This window comes from Danio rerio, chromosome 13, assembly GCF_052040795.2.
Source record: "Danio rerio strain M-AB ecotype USA chromosome 13, GRCz13ab, whole genome shotgun sequence".
Taxonomy (NCBI): Eukaryota; Metazoa; Chordata; class Actinopteri; order Cypriniformes; family Danionidae; genus Danio; species Danio rerio.
In genome coordinates this window covers 29,678,441-29,704,569 of record NC_141033.1, presented here as the reverse complement: position 1 = coordinate 29,704,569, position 26,129 = coordinate 29,678,441, and the positions used below count along the sequence as shown (strand labels likewise).

At 34.9% G+C, this 26,129-nt stretch overlaps 1 protein-coding gene across 5 annotated transcripts in view; it reads right to left on the bottom strand.

Annotated features, from left to right (window-relative positions):
- The window catches only part of slc24a3 (solute carrier family 24 member 3), a 162,644-nt gene that overhangs the window by 33,512 nt on the left and 103,003 nt on the right, over positions 1 to 26,129 (bottom strand). For all 5 annotated transcript variants that reach the window (XR_015506009.1, XM_087279479.1, XM_087279480.1 and 2 more), the window contains one exon: positions 414 to 490. Coding sequence is in view for 2 of the 5 variants with exons in the window: in XM_087279477.1 (XP_087135603.1) it covers positions 414 to 490 (77 nt within the window). In the remaining 3 variants the exon portion in view is untranslated. The remainder of the gene's footprint in view (positions 1 to 413; positions 491 to 26,129) is intronic.

Sequence of the window (26,129 nt, the reverse complement as noted above, 5' to 3'; positions counted from 1 at the left end):
TTTACTCAAACCCATAAATCCACCTAATCCTGAGAAACCAAACATTTCCAAGTGATCTCTCTTTTTTTACATAACTATATGAAAACAAATGTTGCTAAAGCATTCTGATAAGACACCAGCTCCCACGACACAATTTAGGTTGAACAAACCCTTCCCTGCGTTAATACCTCCCTTTAAGTGAATTCAATTAAGCTGAAAATTAACACGATCAACTCATTCATGTGCACACTGAGCAGGTCATTTAGAAAATCCTTTGCAGCCTTATACTGTATAGGTAAGGTCAGACATTGCCACTACCAATGCCTGAATAAAACACACAGTCTTCTCACTTCAAGTGTTTCAGCTAGAATAAACCATTCAATCTACTGTCTCAAACACTGACAAAAAGAAAAGTAGATGGAAGAGATACTTACACACAGTACGTGCAAAGCTACAGCCCCCTCCAATCGCTCCTGTTGGGTGAAGATATCATCAGGGAACTCGTGAATACCTGCAGAAAAAACACACACACACATACACAATTAGCACATGACGAGTCCATGTATAAAACACAGAGCAGCGCACAAGTGTCTCAGAAAGTAGTCCTTCTAATTATACATTATGCAGATAACATACGGAGCACTCCAGAGGAAAAATAGTAAATAATCTTAATCATAGACTAATTACATACAGCATACGCTCACTTCAATTAAGTTTTTAATTGTGTGTCATATACAATACATGGAATCTGTATCAATTGTTGACTGCAAAATAAAATGGGAGAAACATCTCCAGTTCTGGCCACATGGTGGCTTAGCGGGTAGCACTGTCGCCTCACAGCAAGAAAGTCACTGGTTCGATTCCCGGCTGGGTCAGTTGGCATTTCTGTGTAGAGTTTGCATGTTCTCCTCGTGTTGGCATGGGTTTCCTCCCACAGTCCAATGCGGTATAGGTAAATTGAACTAAATTGGCCGCATTGTATGAGTGTGCATATGAGAGTGGATGTTTTCCAGAACTGGGTTGCAGCTGGAAGGCCATCTGCTATGTAAAACATTTGCTGGATAAGTTGCCGGTTCATTTTGTTGTGGCGATCCCTGATGAATAAAGCTGATGAGCAGATAATAAATTAATCTCCAGTTACTTACACCGTTAAAGCAAACTTGTATAAAAAACAACTGAATATTCATGAGAATCTTGAGAAATGATAGACCCATGTTTAGAAAAAATATGTTTGAGGTGTAATCTGTATTATGTTAGGCTGGCTCAATTCCCAAAAGTGTACAATGCATATACTGCTGCCAACCACCAGGGGGCGATCACTAAAGATGATTTTTTTTTGTCAGATCGTCTCCTCTTGCATTCAACGAAAGTAAACTTTAAAAAATGCTGGCTCCCACACAAGTCCTTCATGTTGTCCCAACACAAATCAAGTTAATCTTTTATACAAATTTAAGTGAACTGAACATAAAACAATTTAGTTGTCCCCCAAATAACTCAAGATTTGTATTGATTCGGCCCATTTTAAATAAGTAGTTTGAACATGTAGCAAAAATCTTTTTTTTTTTTTTTGAGTCTACTGTAAACATTGCTGGGCTTCACACAATTCCTACATGTTTTCTAAACATAACTTGCTTAAGTTAGCTTAATCGATTTTACATATTTAAGTGGATTGAATATAAGACAATTAAGTTATCCAAAAATACATAAGAAATTGTGGTTTTCAACTCATTTTAAATAAGTAGTTTGAACAAATAGCAAAAATCTTTTTTGGAGTGTTATGGAAACTAAAGCTGACCTGTTAATCAGTAAAATTGTGTGATCTTTATCAAAACACCACATAATATAATTCTAATATTACGACAATTAGATCTATGCCTATTATATGTGTGACAAACATGATTTTTTGCACTTGCACTGTGTTGCCAGAGAGCACAATTGTTACAGTATGCATATATGTGACATGTGAACAACAAAACCAGGCTTTATTTTACATGAGTATATTTTAGGCAATAGCTAAAAATACATTATATATACCAAAATTATTGAATTTTTATTCATGGCAAAAATCATTACAATATTACAATAGGTAAACATCATGTTAAGATATTTCCTACAGCAAATTTACCAAAACTCAATTGTTGTATAGAAAAATTTGCTGCTAAAAACTAAATATATCATTTTGTTTCAAAAACCTCAATATATTATAAGGAGACAAAAGGATTACTTTAGTTTTTTTGGAGTCCCTGGCCATTAGCCTGCATGGTGAATCAACAATGTACCCTGGTTTTCTTTAAATATCAACTTTAATATTTAATAAATTAACAGCAAACTCTTGCTTGACAGCATTGCTCACCATTCACATTCACTGTATAAAAGACTGCATTTATTCATATGAAAAGACGTAGGTTTTTCTTCTTATAGTAGTGAAAGAAACACATTTTTCATTCATTATTCATCAGCCGAACCCATACAGCGAGACATTTTTATTCTGATCACTCAGAAAAACAAACTGACTTCATCAGACGTCACTGAGCCGAGCTTTAGAAAGAACTGACGACTATATGAGTGTAGCATTGGTGTGATTTTTCAGGCGCTGTTCCGACGGCATTACCCCTGATCCCAGTCCATCGCTGCTCAGTTAACAAGCTATTCACTGCCACAGCGTGTCTCCCGGCCGGCTCCATTGATAAGCCTGCAGCCTGCCGACAGAATCGGGTCAGTGAGAGTGGCCACTTATTTGCCTGGATCCAGTTTTACATGCTCCAAGATGGTGGGAGTGACAAAGTCAGCCGCAAGCTTTCTGAAGTGTTGCAATTGTGCTCGTTCCTGCACAGTGACGTCAACCTTTAAGATACTACAGTGCTGATTGAAAAGAGTCAAGAACCCTGAGACCTGCTTTGTTCCAAATGTCTGATCTCTTTGTGCAAACTTCAAGTTCGATTTAAGTCAGAAAAATAGCCCAGCGTATGTGGATATTTGAATGTCTGTCACTTTTTAAGATTGATTCAGAGTAAAGGGTAAAATAAATTGTTTTTCTGATGCTCTGGTTCCCCTTTTCTGTCACTATAGTGTCTGTAAAAACATTTGTGATCATTTTGGCTATTTCTATTTATGGATTTATTAATTTATTGGTACTGAGGACTTGTCTTTAATCAATTTTAACATTATTTTGTTTGCTAACAATCACAAAAGCATGCTGTAATATTTATTATTTTTTGATAGTTAAAAATAAAGGAATTATAGGAAATAATGAACAAATAAATATGATTTAATTAATATAATTTAATTACTATAATTTCTGTTTAATGAAGAGAAGATTTTTTTTCAACACATTTCTAATCATAATAGTTTTAATAACTCATTTCTAATAACAGATTTATTTTATCTTTGCCATGATGACAGTAAATAATATTTGACTAGATTTTTTCCAAGACACTTTTATTCAGCTTAAAATGACATTTAAAGGCTTAACTAGGTTAATTAGTTAACTAGGCAGGTTAGGGTAATTAGGCAAGTTATAGTATAACAATGGTTTGTTCTGTAGACTATTGAAAAAATATATAGCTTAAAGGGGCTAATAATTTTGTCCTTAAAATGATGTTTTAAAAATTAAAAACTGTTTTTATTCTAGTCGAAATAAAACAAATAAGACTTTTTTCAGAAGAAAAAATATAATCAGACAAAAATAATCAAAGGGGGGCTAATAATTTTGACTAAAACTATATATACTCTATATGTTAAATGTATATATTTTTACAAACCAGTGGCATTAATATATAGGTTAGAAATAAAGTTGAGGATTTACAAATTTAAAATGTAAGATTCCCAAGAGTCTTAATGTAGGTCCCCTTGTAGTTTCAACTTTTTCTGTGAGGTTTCAAGACGTAGTTGTTCCATTTGAATAACATAAACCAATTCGTACTGAGTATAATAACTTATCATACACCTTTCCTAGTGGTAAAATTGTTCGTCTGAGGGACAAGACAGGGTATAACATTTAATCTTAGGTGTTTTTAAGAACTTAAATATAATACTGAATACATATTATTTTTAATAATACTTATTTAATGGATTCTTTTTACAAGAGTGTTATTAATGATGTTTAATGTACATCAGCAAAATCCCTGAAAGATTTTAGTATTTAGATAAAAAAAATGTATATTTCTACGTGTGTATGTATGTATTATATGACCTTTACATCAAATTACAAAAAATAAAATAAAATCAATTATTGCTTATGCAAGATATTTCTAATATAGCGTCTATGGACGGGACAGTAAATCTGACATTTTCCTCTTTTCTGGCCGTCTCACACATTTTATTTTCTTTAACACTGCCATTGATATTTTCTTTTATTATTTGAGCAAATAAAATTGTAAAAAGATTGTTTATTGTAATCTCCTATTCACTGCAGTCTAAGTTTACACAACTGTGACGACTTCCACTGCTGCGAAACCTAGAAACATGAAAGGGTCCATATTTTAAGACATGATAACTATCATATAACAGAAACCCCAAAACACTGATAATCATATAAACAAACAAACAAATAAATAAATAAATAAATAAATAAATAAATAAATAAGATTCAAATTTTTTGATTATAAGTACTTTTAGAACTGGCTGCAACAACAAAAAAAATAAATAAATACTTACACTAATACTAATAAATAATTTTAGTGAACAAAGTTTACAAGCTTCAAATAGATTGCTATAAAGATCAACCTAACATTATTTTTATAAGACGGCAGTCATTACAGGAATATCTGCAATGGTGTTTGTGCGTGTCCATGGCTGCATTGTGCAGTGACATTCTCTCCCAGATCACCGGGGAGGTTGAATGCGTCAGCAGGCTTCACACTGCCCCAAGTGCCCAAAACAGCACAGAGGTGAACTCAAACAACCCAAAAGAATTCACTAAACAACGTACTACCCTCCACTAGCTTTCAACAGACGCTGTATGGACAATGCATTTAATAACACTAATCTTTCATTGCTTTCATGTGCATTAGGCCTGGGCGATAACATGATAATGATCAAATTTCCCTGCATAAAATAACACAAGTTTGATAAATGTTTGGTATAATATCTACTGTATGCTTCAAAGTAGAACTAAATGGTGTTTCTCACTTATACAACATGGACAGTTTATCTATTTGCACTTAACAGCTGTATATCACAAGTTTAGGTTTGTCGAGATGCAAATGAGTCTCGAATTGATGTGAGCAGTTCCAAAGTAAAGTGATTGAACTTAGAGAAAAAACTCTGTGGTTTAGTTTAATACAGGCAGATGAAACCAACATAGACTCATTGGAAATATGTGCGATGGCCTACATTTTTATGAAACCACAAAAAATGTGTCATATATTAAACATACTGTATGTTTGACAGCAGGTTCTAGAATTTTTATTTTTTTTACTGGGCAGTATAATGGTAAAAACACTTGCTCCTTGTCCACTAATGATTCTTAGATATTACCAATTAATAAAGGAATACTTTTCATGCAGTTCTTTGCATCAAATACAACAAAATAACTTAATGGTGTAATGATTTGAAATCCAAAATGTTTGTCTTAACTGTCTATCTCTATATGGACAACTTTTCTGGTGTGGTTAGTTTGCTCAGTAGCTCGTACGTAGTTTGTACAGTGTTGTACTTGTAATGCAGAGGACTCAAAATCCAGTGAATCATGGTTCCCCAAAATAAATAAACACAATGAAAGATCAAGGTAAAGCTATGTGGACAAGATGAACTTTTATGTTGAAAAGACTATTTATTGGGTTTAGGAAAGGAAAGCCAGTGGTTCGCTGGTCTGAATCAGGTGCTCCCAAACTTTTCAGCCCGCGACTCCCAAAAAAACGCCAAAATAATTGTTGCACACAATGGTGCACACACACCAATAGACCTAAATAAACACAAGCATATTGACAACACAAAAAAGTGAAACAGTCTATCAACTATATTACTTTTAGTCATTTATTAAGCTGTATATTTTCATATTAACCTCACCTAAGGAGAGTGCTGGGCACAATGTTTACAGCATAAGTCTATTCTTGGTTTAATTTTGGAGACCGTCCTTTGGAGATCACCCTCCATGTACAGTCGTTGCCTTTATTCTTAATGTATGTGATTGCCGTAAAGGTGTCAAAGCACCTGCAACTGATGCTATTGCTAATTTGTTAAAGCTAATGTAATTGCAAAATAGAAAGGCGGTTGGCTTTTTATTTGCAAGTTAAGTGGCCTTAACTAATACGTACTTACACAGGAACTAATAGTTTGTTACAAAGTACTTATTGTGTAAATACATGTATTTATTGTGTACTTGTGCTTGATTAAATACCTGTATGTAATTACATCTGTAATTAGCTTCTGTAATTACATTTGTAAATACACTGTTGACCATCCCTTAAACCTACCTATACCAGCAAACCTGTCCATAACCCAACCCCTATCCCAACTCAAGAGCACCACAAGTGTTCTGAAATACATTATGAACACAGTAAGTACATTGTATTTATTTATTGATGCAAGTACATAGTAGTTAAGGACACTTAATATAAAGTGGGACCGCAAGTTTTTTAAATGTAACTATAAAAATCACATTTTTAAATCTTCTTTAGGTTATGGATAAAATAAAATAAAGTAATTCTAACAGTTCATTACATTTTATTATGTTATTGGAAATCACCAAGTGACCCCCCTCATTATCCCGCAACACCCCAGGGGGTCCTGACCCCCACTTTAAGAACCACTGGTCTAGATCATCTGTATGACAAGCACCCACCTTATATACTATATTCTTGGTCCATCCTCTGCCACACATTAAGAAAATCCTGAAATGACTCCTGGACTTTCCTTTACAAAAAATCTTCCTTTACAGAGCTGATTATCAATATCAACTGATTTTACTAAGTAGGACATTTTCCTGGATTAACATCTATGTTGATCCTGGAACAAGATTCCAATCAGCCAATCAGAATTAAGACATACATTTTGTTTGTGTAAAGTTTAGGTTTACGCTTTGGTTTATGCACTTCTACACGATTAATATCTAACTATTATTCCCCTTTGATTCTGAGAATAATTTACAGTTATAGTTGGTTTTAGGGATCGGATATAAGTATTGATTAACTTTTTGAACAAAAATAATGTTCCATGATGTTTACCATTGATGTAAATCCAGGATTACATCTTACTTGACAAAATCATTTTCTTGAAAGTTTCACCCACAAAAGCAGCACTTAACCAGAGACAAAAAGATCCTTAATGACAAACAAATGAATAAATGCTGGCCCGAGAGTCAACCGCTATTTATATCCCAGAAACAACAGATCTGCTCTGGTTCTTTTGGTTCACATGGGTTTCATTGTTGGTGTGGCCTTCATTAGAGAGTCACAGGCCCTCGGTTCGGGTTCCTTCACAGAGGCACAAGAGATTCTGTTTAATCTAATTTCAATTACTGCACCAACGAATAAAGCTGTGCTAAACAATAGCCAGCTACAGCGAGCGGATCAATTGAAGAACACACAATAACCAGCAACAGAAAGATGAACTTGGCAATACTGAAAGAGTCTACAGAAAGGTCCCTTTTGTAATTTTGAGAGAGGAAAACAAACTGAAGTGAACTTAAAACTAGAGATGCACCAATCGACTAAACAGAAATCGGAATCAAGGCATTTCTACTTTTTTCTGTTATGAACTTCCACACAACCCATGTTGCAATGATTTTATACTACAAAGTGTGTAAACAGAGTTAACAGCGCCCAGAGACGGAGCACAGATGTGCCAACAGACACACTGTACTGTACTAAAGCTCTGGGGCCACATGGGAATGACCAAGCATCAATAAAATATTCTGCAATATTTTAACAAATTAAACAAATACTGACTTTCGTTCATTAATTTTTTCTGCAATTCCATAACTCATGTTTAGGCAAGGCAGCATCACAATGTGGGTCAGTGGTTAGCACTGAGAGCAAGAAAATCACTGGTTCGAGTCCCAGCTGGGTCAGTTGGCATTTCTGTGTGGAGTTTGCATGTTCTCTCTGTATTTGTGTGAGTTTCTGCCCAGTGCTTCGGTTTCCCCAACAGTCCAAAGACATGCACTATACTGTAGTTGAATAGGGTAAACAAAATTGGTCATAGTGAATGAGTGTGTATGTGAATGCGAGTGTGTATGGGTGTTTCTAAGTACTGGGTTGTGGCTGGAAGGACATCCACTTCGTAAAACATATGCTGGAATAGCTGGCGGTTCATTCTGCTTTGGCAACCTCTAATAAATAAGGGACTAAACCGAAGGAAAATAACTAAATGTTTAGGCAATTGATGAAACTTTTATATATTATAAAAAGTAAGAAAAATTTAAATAACATCCAAATGTGTGGTAATGATTGAATTCACTGTAAATAAATGTACAGAAAGGAAAGTTGAGACAAACACGTCACAATTTTGAAGGAACAAAACAGTTTGAGGTATCTTCAGAAGCATCATAACCAGTATTTGTTTACCTTAGCAAAATGTCCATTTAATTTAGTCTAATTTAAATGCACTGTGGTTGTGACCGTATCAGACACAAATATGGCGGCGAGCGTAGCGGAAGTGACGTGTTTGGTCCCTATGAATACATGGGCTTTTGCCCTTTTTTATTTTTAATTTTATATCCTAAAATTGAATTGGGATAGCAAGTTTTTTAAATGGTCAGCACGAGAAAGAAAACTGTCTTCAGAAAAAATCTGATGGTATTTTTGTAGGTCATCATCGCAGTTTCCCAGTACTGGATTGTGCTTAAAACATGTGCTTGAATAGTTGGCGGTTTATTACGTTGTGGTAACCCCTGATGAATCAGGGACTAAACCAAAGGAAAACGAATGAATGATCGTCTTTGCATATTGAAGAGATAAAAATTCCATCATCATTAGCTCAACTTTTACTTTTTCCAAACCCGTTTAAGTTTCCTTCATCTGTTGAACACAAAGGAAGATTTTATTGAACCATTGACTTCCTTAATATTTGTTTTTCCTGCTATGGATATCAATGTTTACAGCTTTCTTTTAAATATCTTATTTTGTGAAAAAAAAAAAAAAACTCATAAAGGCTTAAAACAACTTGAGGGTGAGTAAACAGTAAGTAATTTTAATTTTTGGCTGAACTATCCCTTTAAGTACTACCAGTGCTGCTTAGTTTACAGCATTAAACCAGCATTTTATTTATTTATTTAGTATTTTTTTTTTGTGCAGGAATGTTTTCTGTATGGCGGCATTAGGGCTCAGTGGTTAGCACTGTCACCTTACAATAAAAATAAATGAAATAAAATTGAATTGAATAAACTAAATTGGCCAAAGTGTATGTGTGTGTATATGAGAGTGTATGGATGTTTCCCAGTACTGGGTTGCATCTGAAAGGGTTTTGCTGTGTAAAATATGTGCTGGATAAGTTTGTGGTTCATTCCGCTGTGGTGACCCCTGACAAATAAAGGGACTAAGCCGAAAGAAAGTGAATTAATCAAGGAATGTGTTATGTAGCAACATTTCACAAAACTAAAGCCAAATCAAAATCTTTTTACTTTATATTCCAAAATGATCTCATTAAATGTTTTATGTAAAAATAAAAAGTAGTAAATTAGAGAAAAAAAATCATAAATTGGTATTGGAATTGGCTTGTATACTGTATAACATATCTAAATCAGTCCATAACTACTCTAAATCTTTTTATTGTACAACTGCATCAAAAAGGATGACGCTTTGGTTCCTCTTTCAGAGCAAATGCTTGCAAGAACTACATTCCAAGTCAGTGAGGAAAGACCGAAACAGTCTTGAAACGCAAAATAAAGAAGGACAGGGATGATTCTCAGCAGTACTGAGACCTTGCACAACCTCCTCCTCCAGAGTACCAGGAGACTAATGGCTGACAGGAAGGACATGAAGACTGTCCACATACATTAAGAGCTGTCAGCGCCGACCCCCTGCTCCTCCTCGGAGAACTACTCAACTCCACACGAGGACACAGACAGCTGTACACTTGGAAGTTTCCATCAATGCACTTGGAGCAGTTTGAATAAGTTGACTTCAAAGGCTCAGACCTCAAGATGGCATGCATCGGCATCTGAGTTCAAATGTTGCTTTAGCAGGTTGAATACAAGGGTTAGATGACAAAAAATAACAGTCAACATTATTCTTTATCCAATATGACATTATTTAAGACTTGTACAATTTAAATTAATAAAAATACAGTGTGATGGAAGATGTATGGGATCAAATAGTAAACAAAGAAATTAATCAAGCATGTCCAGCTGATAAAAAAATATGAATTATTTTTAATAACTGCATTTAATAGCAAAAATGTTTAGAAACCCTATAAAATAATTGTTCTTCCAACATATTTTTTTCAAATAAAAAATGTAAAAAAATTGTGAAATAATCTTCAATCGTTCACAATAATGAAACATCATACTTATATCGACCTGTATAACTTTTACTAATGTAAATATACTTTTATATATTTATAAACATAAAGATCAGGTGGGGACAGCACGGTGGCACAGTGGGTAGCATGATTGCCTCACAGCAAGAAGCTTGCTAGTTCAAGCCTCGACTGGGTCAGTTTGCATTTTGTGTGGAGTTTGCATATTCTTGCCGTGTTCGCGTGGGTTTCCTCCGGGTGCTTCGGCTTCCCCCACAGTGCAAAGACATGTGCTATAGGTGTACTGAATAAGCTAAATTGGTCGTAGTGTATGAGTAGGTGTATAAATGCAAATGTGTATGGGTGTTTCCTAGTGTTGGGCTGTGGCTGAAAGGACATCTGCTGTGGAAAACATAACCTGGATAAGTTGGTGGTTCATTCCACTGAGCAACCCCCCGATTAATAAAAGGACTAAGCGGAAAAGAAAATGAATAAATTAATAAAAGGTCAAGTGATCCAATTAAAATGTATTATATATTTAAAGGGTGGCATGGTGGCTCAGTGGTTAGCACTGTCACCTTACAACAATAAGGTCTCTGTTATGAGTCCCGGCGGGACCAGTTGTCATTTCTGTGTTCTCCCAGTGTTTGCGTGGGTTTTCTCTGGGTGCTCCAGTTTCCCCCACAGTCCAAAGACATGTAGCTAAATTGAATAAACTAAATTCCCTATCCCTAAAAACTAAATTGTGTGTAAATGAGTGTGTATGGGTGTTTTCCAATACTGGGTTGCGAATAGAACAGTATCCACTGTGTAAAACATACAGTATGCCAGATTAGTTGCAAGTTCATTCCGCAGTGGGGACCCCTGATAAATAAGAGAATAAGCCAAAGGAAAATGAATGATGATAAATTTAAAAATATTAAAATATTGTACTGCATCTGTCAAATTAATCAATTCTAATACCCAAACCTAATGGTTTGTAAAGTTTTAGAATTACAATTATTTAATATTTTTATTATTTTCATAATTTTTTATTATATTTTATTATATTTATTATTTATTATTTTTATGCTTCATCAAATGATTCTTGTCCCAAACAGTATATTTTGTATACAAATTATAGTTTTATAAATACACTAGTATTATAATTACATTTTAGTTGCTGTCTAATGTAAATCGTGGTTCAAAATTGTTCACCTATTCATTTTCTTTTAGACTTAGTCCCTTTATTAATTAGAGGTCGTCACAGCGGAATGAACGGCCAGTTAAAAATGGTAATAGAAATTATTTTTAAATTGAATTATATTTAACTTTTTGCTCAGAAAAAAATACTAAACTTGTATTGCTTTGATGATTAAACAGAAGAGTTCACATAATAAATCACATACATTTATATTGTAACAAAGAATTTATATATTTTTAATAAATGTTATGTATTTAAAAAAAATGCAGAAAATTTTTTTAAATTTTCCACAAAAAAATGGAAGCAATAAAACTCAAATTCTTGAGAAATATAATAACAGTTCACATTATTACTGTTTTTTAAATATAGATGCAGTTTTCTTAAGCATGGTACTCCTTTCTAAAATATACGGACCAAAAAATGAGCAAGTTTTTGCATGACGGTGGGTTTGAAAATATTCAAAAAATCTCTTAATATTCTCCAGCATACTGTATATCTAATACCATGAAACCTCACTTGAGTTTAGCTAATTAGTCATGATGTTATTGTGCCCTGGAAGTCAAATCGAAAGCAGTTTTCTTTGCAGACAAAACAGCGCCTGCTTAATCACTGAGTGACTGGACAGTGAGACAGCAGGACAGATGCCTGAGGTTTGGGACGCAGCCGCAGCTGTGGAGAATCTGTCAGTCACACACAAAGAGTTGGACATAACAGCTTAGCTCAGAGTAAGACCTCTGTAATCCCAATCAACAGGAAGGCAGCATCTGTTGTCAATTAAATCTAATTGACGAAATTAAAGCCCTTCCGTCGTCAAGACAAACAGTAACTGGAGAATTTCTCCCTTCTACAGGAGCTGAAGTTTGAGGATGAAGATATCTGTAGCTGTTTACAGTGAACTCTGCTATTTGCACAGTCTGATCTCACAAGGCTATTTTACGTTTTGTCAGTTTTGTGGCTAACTGGTATGAGTTTAGTTGTATAAAAATGTATCATTTTTAATAGGAGGCTACTATTAGTGGATAAGCAAATTATACAAAATTGTACGACAGAGAACGTACAATTTCATAAGAATTAGCCACTAAATCAAAAAGTTACAAATTGCTGTGAGATTAGCATTGATTTGCACTGTTGGTAAACATGAGCAAAGAAGGCTGTGAAAAGTCTTTATTATTAAACTTTGAGCTTTTGCTAAAAGTATGAACAAAAAAAATTATGTTGTGATGCTGATGACTTTATTCTTGCAATCCTTTCAAATAATTTGTGGTAATTTAAGTGACCTCGGATTGTAGTTTTAAAGACTTTCTCTAAGGAGTTAAAATAGTGTCAGTAATAATTCACACAAAACATGATTTCAGATTGTGTAATAGACAGGTTATAATTGGTTGAACAAAATGTGTGTATTTGATTGGCTAATGGTACGAGTGTCCTGTGTAAGAGTAGTGTGCTGGAAATCTTAAAAGACAAAAATCCAGGGTGATTGAACTCATTTTAAACATTAAAAACGTTTTTGTACACTATTGAGCTTTTGTAAATTGTGTTTTGCATTTTTGAAATGTAATTGATGGCTATGTATTTTTCTGTGCAAGTAAATATAATTTCATGCATGTGACATTGGCTGCTCATGTGTACATTGTGTTTTTTGTGTGAATTATTATTGATACTAATCTAGCTCCATATTTCTGACCAAGGACACAACAAACTTCTTAAAATGCAGCTGAGATTCTTCAGGATTTTTTGGCCACTCAAATCATCCTCCAAACAGTGTGCTAGGAAAAATAAGGGATTAAATAACTTATCCACTGAAAAAGTACAGTAAGGGATGGACTCTATGCACAGCTAGAGTTTGAAAGCCAAGGATAAACTTCGGTGAAAGCTTAATGTGACTATTTTCAATTTGACAAGTTTGTTTTTACAGCATCGATGTTGCAATGTAATTACAATACACTCAGTTAAATAGACTTCAGCATTCATTTAGTTGTTTAAGTGTAAAACAAGATGAAAGATGTTGTAACCACTAGCGCCGTCAGTAGAAGCAGGCTAGCGCAGAAACTACATTAAAATACTGGGGTAAAATAATGTGTCAAATTTAAAGACATAGCAGGGGAAAATGGAATATAAAGCAGTGCTTCTTGACCAATCTTGTCCAATCACTTTATATTGTATATCTAACTGGCAGTGACGATCGATAATTTTAAAAGAAATCAGATCTTAAACGTGACAGTTTTGTAAAGGATATACAGTTCACCAGAACCCGTTGGACTGTCTGGCTGAAAATTAAAAGTCCATGTGCATTTAGCCTATTACTCTTCATTTTAGATTTAATTATAGTTAGTTATATAGCACTTGCCCTAGCAGCTCTGTATATGTAAGTATATATACAGCTGCATATATAAGTATATAAGTGCATATACAGTTCTGTATATATAAATTCAGAGAAACCAAATAATAGTATTTCTTTGTTAGACAAATATATTTTTTGCAGGATAGTTTTATTTTTCATCTAAAGAAGGTTACATTTATGTGTAAATGCAGTCCGAAAATAATCAATGACAATACATGTTATAAATTCAGAGAAGCAGAGTAATTTTTTTATTATTCATTATATTTTGCACAATATTTATAATAAAAGAAGGATACATTTGTCAAAAAATTACGCATGCTTAAGAAACTATGAAAGTTAGAATTTAGTCAATGACAATATAGTCATGCCATGTTTTAATACATATAGTATTTAAATAGTAATAGTATTTATTTTTGTTAGTAATTATTTATATTAGTAATAAGTATATACTATAATTAGTACAGTATTTATACTTGCTTAGTATAGTATTTATAACTTTCTTTATTCAATTAAACACAACATGCAGAAGATATTTTGAAGAAGCTGAAAACCTGTAACTGTTTAATTCTATATAGAAAAAATATAGTGGAAGTTAATAGTTAGTTAATGGTTTCCAGCTTTCTTCAAAATATCTTCTTTTGTGTTCAAATAAAAAAAAAAGGAAACTTAGGTTTAAAACAAGTGAAAAGTGAGTAAACAATGACAGAATTGTCATTATTGGGTGAACTATTCTTTTTTAACTAAATACAGTTTTGTTTATTATTGTTTACTTTTGTTGTTGTTTGTGAGGCACTTTGAGTTGCATGTATGGTGAAAAAGTGCTATACAAATAAAGTTTATTATTATTATTATTATTATTATTATTATTATTAAAATGCTTACGTTTAATAAAGACAATGCCATGCTTGACTTAAATTTAAAGACTTAAAAGTTAAATTTTATTATCTATTACCATATAATTTTTATATTATCTATGCATTCAGACGTATAAAGGTTTTTACAAGGACATTTTATTTTAAATTTCACAATAATTAAAAAGTCATTTAAATAGATTTTTACTGATGTAATTAGTAACTTCTTTTTTTAACTAACTTACCAACTGCTATTGCTGCAAATAGCAAATTTTTTATTTTATAACATCATATCATGTATACACTCCTTTGAAACAAAAGTTCAAGGACTAAAAATAAAATAATCATCATAATTTAATGGGAACATATAGCAAGTAATTGTTTTGTGCTCATTTGAATTTATATGGATGTCAATAACTAACATATTTAACAACATTTTTGTTTTTTGGTAAAGCTGTGCTGTTCCTGAAATAACTTTTTTAATTTTCAAAGAGAGCAGGTTTACATATATATACAGTATGTTTGGATCAACAGGTTAAACAATAAAAAAGTTTTTTTTTTCTTTTTCCACAGCCGTTTTTGCTCGTATTCCCCAAGGGGGGCAAAATCAGTGGAGGGAACTGTACATACGGTACCGATGCAACTCCACATACAGTACAAGAAGGGAAAAGCCTAAAAGCACTAAATAAAATGTAGGCCTATTCTGTAAATGCTGGGTGACAAAAGAGAAGGATTGGCATTTCTGGATTATCTTGAGGTGTAGAAAATAAGATAGAAATGACAGAGTTTGAATTCATAACAAAAAGAACACGGCACTATGGAAACATGCTGTTTTGCTCTTCATTACTTATGTTTGGTGATTAGTACAGAAACCCCTCTAAGGGCTTTATATGCTGTCTCTGTCATTATAATGCTTGTGTGGTTTAAAACAAATTTCCCACAGGAGCTCTAAAGATATCGCACTTTCCATCATCAAAGACACAAGTCAAACAACTGATTCACTTAGCGACCAAGCTAGACTATGATAACAAGAAGAGCATAATGACATGTAAAGCACTTGTGGCTTCTTCCACAATGACAAGCTGAGGACAAACTTTCCTGAAAGTCAAAATAAATCATAAATAATTAATAATAAAAGTAGCAACAATAATCAAACACTTTCCCAATAGGAGTGTCACAGTATATCCAGTATATATTATATATCATATACATTAATCAGATCAAAAAAAGAATTACATCAATTCAAGACAGCTTAGATTTTTTTTTTTTTATTTGACTGTTTTTGCAGATCATTTTATCAAATCTGTGCACTTTCCTTGAAATCTGCTCATTTTTGGAGGAGAGAATATCCCTTCCATGTTCATATTTGATCTTTTAATCATGATTTACTGTAATGCTGAAGTGCAATCCTATGGAGTGAAAATATGTCATTTATATGTAATCATTTCAATATGAAAGGCAGCATAATGACTGCTGTTGCTGGTGGTGATTATGTAACTGCTGGAGCAGATGCTGAGTCGTAGACGGCTTCCATGAAAAAGTTCCACTTCCTCTTAAGTGATTTCCCCCTATAAAGCTGCATTAATTGTCATGCAGAGCTTTAAATCCAGTTTTCCCATAGATAACAGCAGTTGCTTTCTGTCCATTTAATAATGTAAATTCTGTAATTTGCACTTAAACTTTGATGAAACGCATAATCCGGTGTCCTTAAACAGCATCAACTAGTAAGGACAGGTCTATAGATGAAGCATTATGTACAGATGTGAAGTTACACAAAAGAACAGTGTAAACTAATTCTAATGCAATAACTGATTCATTTAATTCTGGTCAACTGCTCATCCAGTGCTTTATAATAAATGACATAATTCAGGGACAGACAAACTAGAATATATAGAAAATAAAAAATAAATAAATACATATAGTTAAAAATAAAAAGAGACATACAAATAGATAGAAAAAATAAAAATAAATAAATGAAGAGCAGATAAATACAAACAGACAGACAAACAGACAGACAGACATATTCAATAACTACCAACTTATGAACATGAATGAATGAATGAATATACAGACAGAAACATTGATAGAGCAATTATAAAAAAACAAATGGACGAATGAATAATGAATGAATGAATGATAAAAAATATGATGACAGACACATTGATAGAGCAAATTAAAATAGAAAAAATAGATAAATGAATGAATGAATGAATGAATGAATGAACAATTGAAGGAATGAATTAATAAATAAATGAACGAATGTATGAATGAATGAATGAACGAACAAACAAAATTAGTAAACTAAAGAATGAACAAATTAATAAATAAATGAACATAAAATGAATGAATGAATGAATTAACAAAGGAATGAAGAAACAAATAAATAAATGGATGAACAAATGAATGAATGTATGAACAAATGAATAAATGAATGAATGAATGAAAAAACAAACAAAAGATTATACGAATGAACAAACGGATGAATGAATAAATGAACAAACGAATTAATGAACAAATAAATTATAGAATAAATAAACAAATAAATAAATGAAAGAATGAATGAACAATCAAACAAAGGAATGAATGAATGAACAAACGAATAAAGAATAAATAAATGATTGAAAGAACAAAAGGATGAATGAATGAATGAATGAACGAACAAACAAATGAGTGAACAAACGAATGAATGAATAAACGAGCAAATGAATAAACGAATGAACAAATAAATGAATGAACAAACAAATGAATGAATGAATAATACAATAAATATACAGACACACACATTGACAGACAACAGACCGACCGTCTGACCGAACGACCGACCGACAGACAGACAGACAGACAGACAGACAGACAGACAGAGTTCATAATGTTGAATGAGTGTTCATAAGAATGTTAAAAAACCTTTATAATCGTGACATGACATGTCATAAATATAATTGAGAGTTTATGCATACTTATGACAACTGTTATTAAGTGTTATTCACTCAGTTATCACATAATAAAGGTAAAGATGACATTGTTTGTTATGACAAACTAGCCAGAAACAAATACATAGATAAAAACAAATAAATAGTATAGAAGAATAAAAAAAATTAATAAATGAAGATTTAATGAAGAATAGATGAAGATCCAGAGCAAAGACGGACGGACGGACGGACGGACGGACGGACGGACGGACGGACGGACGGACGGACGGACAGACAGACAGACAGACAGACAGACAGACAGACAGACAGACAGATAGATAGATAGATAGATAGATAGATAGATAGATAGATGAAGCTAAGAACATTGTCATAATACTGACTGTTAACACATTTCAGTGAGATCAGGGAGTTTATATGATTGGCTCACAAGGTGCATTTGACCCAGTTCAACTGCTTTACCTTTCCCCCCAATGCTACAGAGACAGAGTTCATCATCTCCTTCTCTGCAGGGGAATCTGTGATGGAGAGGGTCTGAAGTGTGGACTGTAAAAACACGAGGAGTTGTGCTCAAGTGCTTCAGGTGCAGCGTTTGAGAGCGGACACTCAGCAGCGCTAATAAAGGACATGACTTACATGCCAACAACAGCAGTCAAACACAGCTGAGATACTGAGACCAATTAGTCCGGGATTCAATTAAAGCCAATTCACAAGCCCCGCACTGCTGCACTACACCCAATCACACTGACACAGTGCTGCTAATGGCTCCTTGCATGATAAAACATTCATAGTACCTAAGAGTCTTTAATAACAGGAATTTTCGAGCACGCACAGAAAACGTACAAACACACGAGCAAACTAGCTGAATTTTCGAAACCAGGTCAACAGAGAAATAAGACGCAGTGTTCTCTACCTGCTTATGTAAAAATAGTGCGTGCTGAAAACATAAGCGTTAGTATATTGAAAGGCACGCAGTGGTCAAATTGCATTCTTTTTGAGCTGAAACATCTCCCACACACACATACATAGTTGAAGAACAGGCCGGGATAAGCATATTTGATGACAGTCGCAGAGTTCTTATCAAATCCCTGACTTTTAAATCTACGCTGGATCAAGCAGGATTGACCTGAACTGTAGCAACTGGGGTCCAGACTCACAGAAAAAAGCAGTGCTCGTCCATGCTTGTTATGTAAGCACACAAATATTATATAATTCAGACTTGTATAAATGATGCCTTCTAATCCTATACATCATTAAATAGATCTCAGGAGATAAGGCTTTTTAAGAACAATGCACAAAATGTACACTATAAGACATTACGTAGTGAACAGATGTTGCGTAAAGTGGAAAAGTAGAAGTGGATATGACTGTGCACAATTTTAGTACTTGTGCTTTTTCCTCCCAACAGCCTGGTCTTGCTGTTTATTTGTAGTGTATGTAGCATCTACTCCTACAAAACATATTTTTTTGTATGCTTTGACTGAAGCTGAAACATTTCAATTAAGACGTACTCGAGCATGTGAAATGTAAACATTCTTATGTGTTTACATGCATTTCTTCAACTAAAATTAAAATAAGATTCAAACTAAAAAAAAAAAATAAAAACTACAAAAGAATCTCAATAATACCACAATAACACTGCAAATTAATCTTAGATTATGCTTTAAGTCTATGAAATTAAAGGCACAAAATGTATTTTTTAATATGTACTTTTTTGCTATGCATATTCACAACAAACCAAGGGGTTTTAAATAACCCTTATTATGATGGTGGTGCAGTAAGTAGTGCTGTCGCCTCACAGCAAGAAGGTCACTGGTTCTAACCTCGGCTTAGTCAGTTTGCTTTTATTGTGTGGAGTTTGCATGTTCTCCCCGTGTTCGGGTGGATTTCCTCTGGGTGTTCCAGTTTCCCCCACAGTCCGAAGACATGAGAAACAGGGGAGGTAGGCTAAATTGTCCGTAGTGTATGTGTGTGAATGAGTGTCTATGGAAGTTTCCCAGAGATGGACTGCAGTTGGAAGGCCATCCGCTCTGTGAAACATGTGCTGGATACGTAGGCGCTTCATTCTGCTGTGGCGACCCCAGATTAATAAAGAGACTAAGCCAAAAAGAAAATGAATGAAATCATCTTCCATCTCCATGCAGTGTGTAACACAGCTCGAAGTGAATGGAAACATCCAGCTGAGGTTTAAATCAGAGAGTGCACCGTCTGAGTCGAATAAATGAATCGTGTTGAGTTTGGATCTTTTGCCTTGACGCATCAATGTCGGTACTGGATATCACCAAATATTAAGTGTTGGATCCGGTAAAACGGGAACATTAAGACACTAGCGGATTGCAGGAAATCATGGGACTGATCATGATGAGAAAATGACGATTACTGAAAGATGGAGGCTGCGGGGAATAAAGAGTTAAAGGGCCCTATATTTGACAATCCATGTGCAAAGTGCAAAGTGCAGGGCGCAAAAGCATTAAGGGTGTGTCAGAATCCACTTTTGCTATTTTAAGGATGGAAAAATCCGTTTTGTGCCGTGGCGCATAGTCTAACAGGGTTGAGCTTATTTTCTCAATGAGTTATAGTTGGTTTTTGAAAATAAACCAATCAGAGTCTCATCTCCCATTCCCTTTAAGAGTCAGTTGCGTCGCGCCATAGCGCATTTGCTATTTACATGACAGACTTTGTAAGTGGAAAAACTGAGCATTTCACTAGCGAGAAAACAGTTAAACAGAGCATCTAGAGCAGGGGTCTCAAACAAGCGGCCCGCGGGCCATTTGCGGCCCTCAGTGCAATATTTTGTGGCCCGCGCCGACCGCTGTACACTGACAGAATCAGCGGAGAGGGAGAGAGAGCGCTCCCTGCTCCGCTGATTCTATCCGTACACAGCGCGCTTGTCACTCAATACGCGTTGTTGCGCGCGTTCTAATCAGCTGTGTTGTCGCACGCGTACTCAAGAGCGGTGTTATCGCGCGCCTACTGAAGGGCGGGACCGAGGGTGTGTCGCGTCGCGGAGGCACTTTTGATCATTTTGGAAGGGCACTTTCTATGCAAGACTAAAAAGGGCATGTGCTCTGCACAGGTTGAGCCCTATGTGTGCACGTGCCTGAGATTGTGTTGATATTATAGGTAGATACAGACTGGTACAGACTGATGTGACTGGAGTGGGGTGGGGGTGTTTTATTTATACATATATACGCCTTTTTTTTAGGTGAGGGAATGGAAGTTTTGAGTGAGTTCCCCCACTTTTTTCCCTAGGACTTCAATAAGTCAAAGTACAGGTCTAGACTTAATGATGATCATCTTCAAGCCATACTGAGGGTCTCAACTGCTTCCGCTCTAAAGCCAAATGTGGTTCAGATTTGTGAGATGAAGCGCTGTCAAGTCTCTGGCAGCAAGAAGTAGGCAAAAGATGCCATGTTCAGAAGAACTGTTCATAATCTTCACTCAATGTTCTATTAATGTTCAGGACACTTCATGTTCAGAAGAAATAATTAAAACTGTTAATAATGACATTTGAGGACTTTTTTTTGTGAAATCCCTTATGCGAACCAGCCTCACCCAGATTTTGCCTCCTGCGGCCCCCAGGTAAATTGAGTTTGAGACCCCTGATCTAGAGCATGAGAATGAGATATGAGCTTCCCTATTATTTACTTTCATTTTCACTCTCGTGGATAGTGAAACTTCTTGTACGCACAGACATCAATTAGCCAATAAATAATTAATTTTGTTTGTTAAGCGCAAAGATTTGTTTCAAAACTATTTTTAAATTAAGTTTGAATTTCCAGCAAACGAATACATGAACAATAATACCGTAGTGTGGTCAAAAAACTGAGTTAGATCCTAATACACATGCTGTGCCTCATATGGTCTAAAACCTTACAGGTGGACAAATCTAAGCTTTTTTTTACTAAAACAAATATAAATATGCATATAATAAATAATACTGCTAATTCTAATAACATTATACAAAAGCAAATTATTATGAATAAACTGAAAAAGCCCCCCAAGAAAAAGAAGGCATGAAATTATGGTTTTTATATTTATGTAGGCTAGAAAATAATATGTTTTATAATATTTTAATCCTTCTTATTTAAATCTTATATATCCTTAATATTTTATTCCTTTTTTATATGTAAAGATATTTGCGTATTGTACATCCTGTGTGTATTAAGCAATGTGTAAGCGAGGCACACAACTAACGCGCTCTGCGCTGGACTTTAGACCGGATTTGTCAATTGAACAGTCTATTATAGTTTCTCAAAATAGCAACGCGCCAGCAACACGCCTATACACGCCTCCTTTTTTAGACCAGAACGCCTATGGGCGCACGTATGAGCACAAATGCATTTGCTATTTAAACAGCATGCTGCAAAACGTCAAAACGACTCTTGCGCCAAGAAACTAGCAAACAACAATTCCGTCGCGCCTTGCGCCCCATTGTGCTGGGTGTATAGGTCCCAAAGAGTATTAAGGGTTAAAGAATAAATAGTTAATTTTCACAAAAATACCACAGTATAGCCAACCATGTGCTGTGTTTGTTCCTTTCATTTTTCAGATTTTTGATACAATAACCTACCCTGCAGTGCAGGATTCGTCAGCCATTTGCTATTAAAGGAAGCAGGAGCAGAAAATATTCCTGTACACTCAAAAAAATATTTATTTATTTTTTGCTCGTTTAAACTACTTTTACACAATTCTTGAGATTTCCTTGGGACTACTTATTTTTTTATGTTAAATCCACATAAATTTGTTAAAAGTGTTGAGTTACCTTAATCAATCTGTGTTGGGACAACATGACTGAATTGTGTGTAACCCTGCATTATTTTTTTAAAGATAAATTTTTGCCCTTTTTGCCTTTATTAAGTGGACAGTATTTCAGACAGAAAGTGAAGTAGGAGAGAGAGAGGGTGTAGGGATGGGAAATGTCTTTGAGCCGGGATTTGAACTCGGGACACCCTGAAGTGCTACTGAACCATATGTCAGTGCACTAATCACTTTGTCAGACTTTGACAGGGACTTTGTCAGTAACTGTCATATGGACCAGTTTCATCTTCCTCCACATCATAACATGTCAGTGTAATTAAAATTGTTGCCTCGTTTTCTGTAGTTTGCAAAATATGTATTTAATTCTGTGTTGTAACTTGTAATCACTCCATGTGGCTTGTAATACCTTATCTATTATAGACAAGTGCTTGTAATGTATCTCTCAGGTTACATTTTCATAGAGGTATTCACATATTGCATCCAAAACCATGTTGAAAATGTGACGCATACTTCTTCCTTTATCAATTTAAATGCGTTTCTGAACTCGCAACATCAGCTGTTACTTACACACATGGCGCGATCTATTTTCACATTCTTTTTCTGGTGATGTCAGTTTGACAGCTTCAGTCACTATTATTTATTATTATTAGCCACAATATTATTAACCACGCCTCTCTTACAGTTTATTTGCTACAAGGAAATGATATGCAAAAGAAAGCCTTTCCCCCTACTTAATATTCCATTTTATTTGGAAGTATTTTAACATACATACACTCCTAAAGTCTCAGCAACTTCCGCTTCATGCAGACTTTAATGATGACATGAGTGTGGAATCATGGGAGTTGAGGTTTTCTTACAGGACCCTGCACAGATTATGTTCATGGATGAGCTAAAGTATTCAAAATGTACTATCATGTTAATGACTCAGGGTAAAAGCTGTTTAAGTCAAATTAGATGGCAGTAATTGCTTATGGTTCTTGCGATAGTGATAATGGGGAAAGAAACAGCAAAAGCGAAGCAGTGGCGCAGTAGGTAGTGCTGTCGCCTCACAGCAAGAAGGTCGCTGGGTTGAACCTCGGCTCAGTTGGCGTTTCTGTGAGGAGTTTGCATGTTCTCCCTGCATTCGCGTGGGTTTCCTCCGGGTGCTCTGGTTTCCCCCACAGTCCAAAGACATGCGGTACAGGTGAATTGGGTAGGCTAAATTGTCCATAGTGTATGAGTGTGTGTGTGTGTGAATGTTTCCCAGAGATGGGTTGTGGCTGGAAGGGCATGCCTAAAAAACGTGCTGGATAAGTTGGCGGTTCATTCCGCTGTGGCGACCGCGGATTAATAAAGGGACTAAGCCGACAAAAAAATGAATTAATGAATGAATGAATGTTATAATGCATTTCTGTGCAGTCTGACAAAACACAACATATTTAAGCAGCTTTATTGTTTTCCTTGTTTTCTATAAAACCAAAGCGGAAATAAATGATGATGTCATTAGAACAGTGACGAAGTTTAGGTCAATTTTAATCTTTCTCTGAATTTGAACATTCTTTTAAATATTTCGGTAAGAACATAAGTCAGCAACATACACGCAACGGCCACTATATTAGGTACACCTTACCTGTTTGGACCATCTTTTGCCTTCAGAACTTAATCTTAAAACTTAAAACTTAATCCTTCGTGGCATAGATTCAACAAGGTACTGAAAATATTCCTCAGAGATTTTGGTCCATATTGACAAGTTAGCATCACACAGTTGCTGTAGATTTGTCAGCTGCACATCTCTCATTCCACCACATCGCAAAGGTGCTCTATTAGATTGAGGATCTGGTGACTGTGGAGGCCATTTGAGTACCGTGAACTCATTGTCACGTTCAAGAAACCGGTCTGAGATGATTCGCTTTTTATGATATGGTGTGTTATCCAGCTGGAAGTTGCCATCAGAAGATGGGTACACTGTGGTCATAAAGAGATGGACATTCTCCTCTGACCTCTGGCCTCAACAAGGCATTTGCGCCCACAGAACTGCCGCTCACTGGATATTTTCTCTTTTTTGTACCATTCTCTGTAAACCCTAGGGATGGTTGTGTGTGAAAATTCCAGTAGATCAGCAAGTTCTGAAATGATCAGACCAGCATGTATTGCACTAACAACCATGCTACGTTCAAAGTCAGTTAACTGACCTTTGTTCCCCATTCCGATGCTCGGTTTGACCTGCAGCAGATTATCTTGACCATGTCTACATGCCTAAATGCATTGAGTTGCTGCCATGTGATTGGCTGATTAGAAATTTGTGTTAAAGAGCAGTTGGACATGTGTACCTATAAGTGGTCAGTGATTGTATATACTGTAACACTGTTTCAGTGTTTTTTTGTGTGTATATATTAGTTTCATATTAAAATATTTCAATCTGAATGACAATGGTCTGCTAATTTCAATTAGATAATTAAATTTTATCGCTGAAATATCTATTGATAAAGATATCCCTCAACTTGTTGCAATACAAACTATACACAAACAGACAGGTCAACCAAAAAAAAAAGAGAAAGAAAAGTCTATACCACAGCATCCATTAAACAAATGTTCATGTATTATCACAGATAATGTCAAAGATGCCACTGCGCGTCAACAAAACTAACAAAGAAGCTGCTCTTTCAGCTGGTAGTTCTCTGAACTTCTCAAATGTTATTATCTGCATGCTTTGCCATTTACACAAGCGTGATGCATAATCTAACCCATTATTTTGTGACGTCACCCAGAGTTTAGTGGTCAGATGGGAGATGACAATGGCCCGATCCCACCAACCTCTGCCGCTAATCCCTCTATAGAAGACAGCTGATTCTGAAGCATATATTATCCATGAATGGCACAGGAAGGGTTTTAATGCATTAGTATAGTCACTAAGGATAATGTGACACTTTTATGTGCACAAGTATATGAAAGGCATTAACATTTCTCCTCTCAATCTATCTCTTTTTGTACCTCCATTCTGCTGTTTCTGTGTTTGTATGTGCAGGGTGTTTGGGGACAGCATGTGTCCATCTGCTAAGCTCCTCAAATCCTGTCCTAATCTGTTGCACGATGATACGCACAGGAAGCCTGAAAATATAATATTCAATATATTTTGCCCATTATTAAAATATGGCTGTCCTTATGCCACAGAGTGCACAATTTTAAGAAAAAGCTTTAAAAATGACCATGTGGGTTTAGGAGGCGAGATAGATGTGCATTTGCTGAAGTCGAGACAAATTTACATCAAGCTTCCAAGAAATGTGAATCAGTCTAGTGCCGTCTCCATTATAGCAGTCAGAATGCTTGACGCTGCTCCTTTAAAAGTAGTTCCTGCAAACACATGTGGTTGCATTTAGCATTTTTTTGCTACAAGTGTTTAAAAAGCTGGGTGGCATATTACCTAATGTATAATGAACAAGCAATGAAAATTATTCAAGAAATTCACTTTTTTTCTAGATACTTCTACATATTTTTCTCTACTTTATAGCAATAATAAAAGCATGGATTTCTTTTAATACAATAACACCAGGAAACACAAACACTTAAAAAATGTGAACCTATGCTATGTTTTAAATGTATAAATCTAAATGTACAAATTTTGAATTGGAAATAACATTTTGTGAATCACAACATTATTGTTATTTTTGGACCAACTAGAGAGTGCTTTAACACTAGAACAAAAGGCGAAC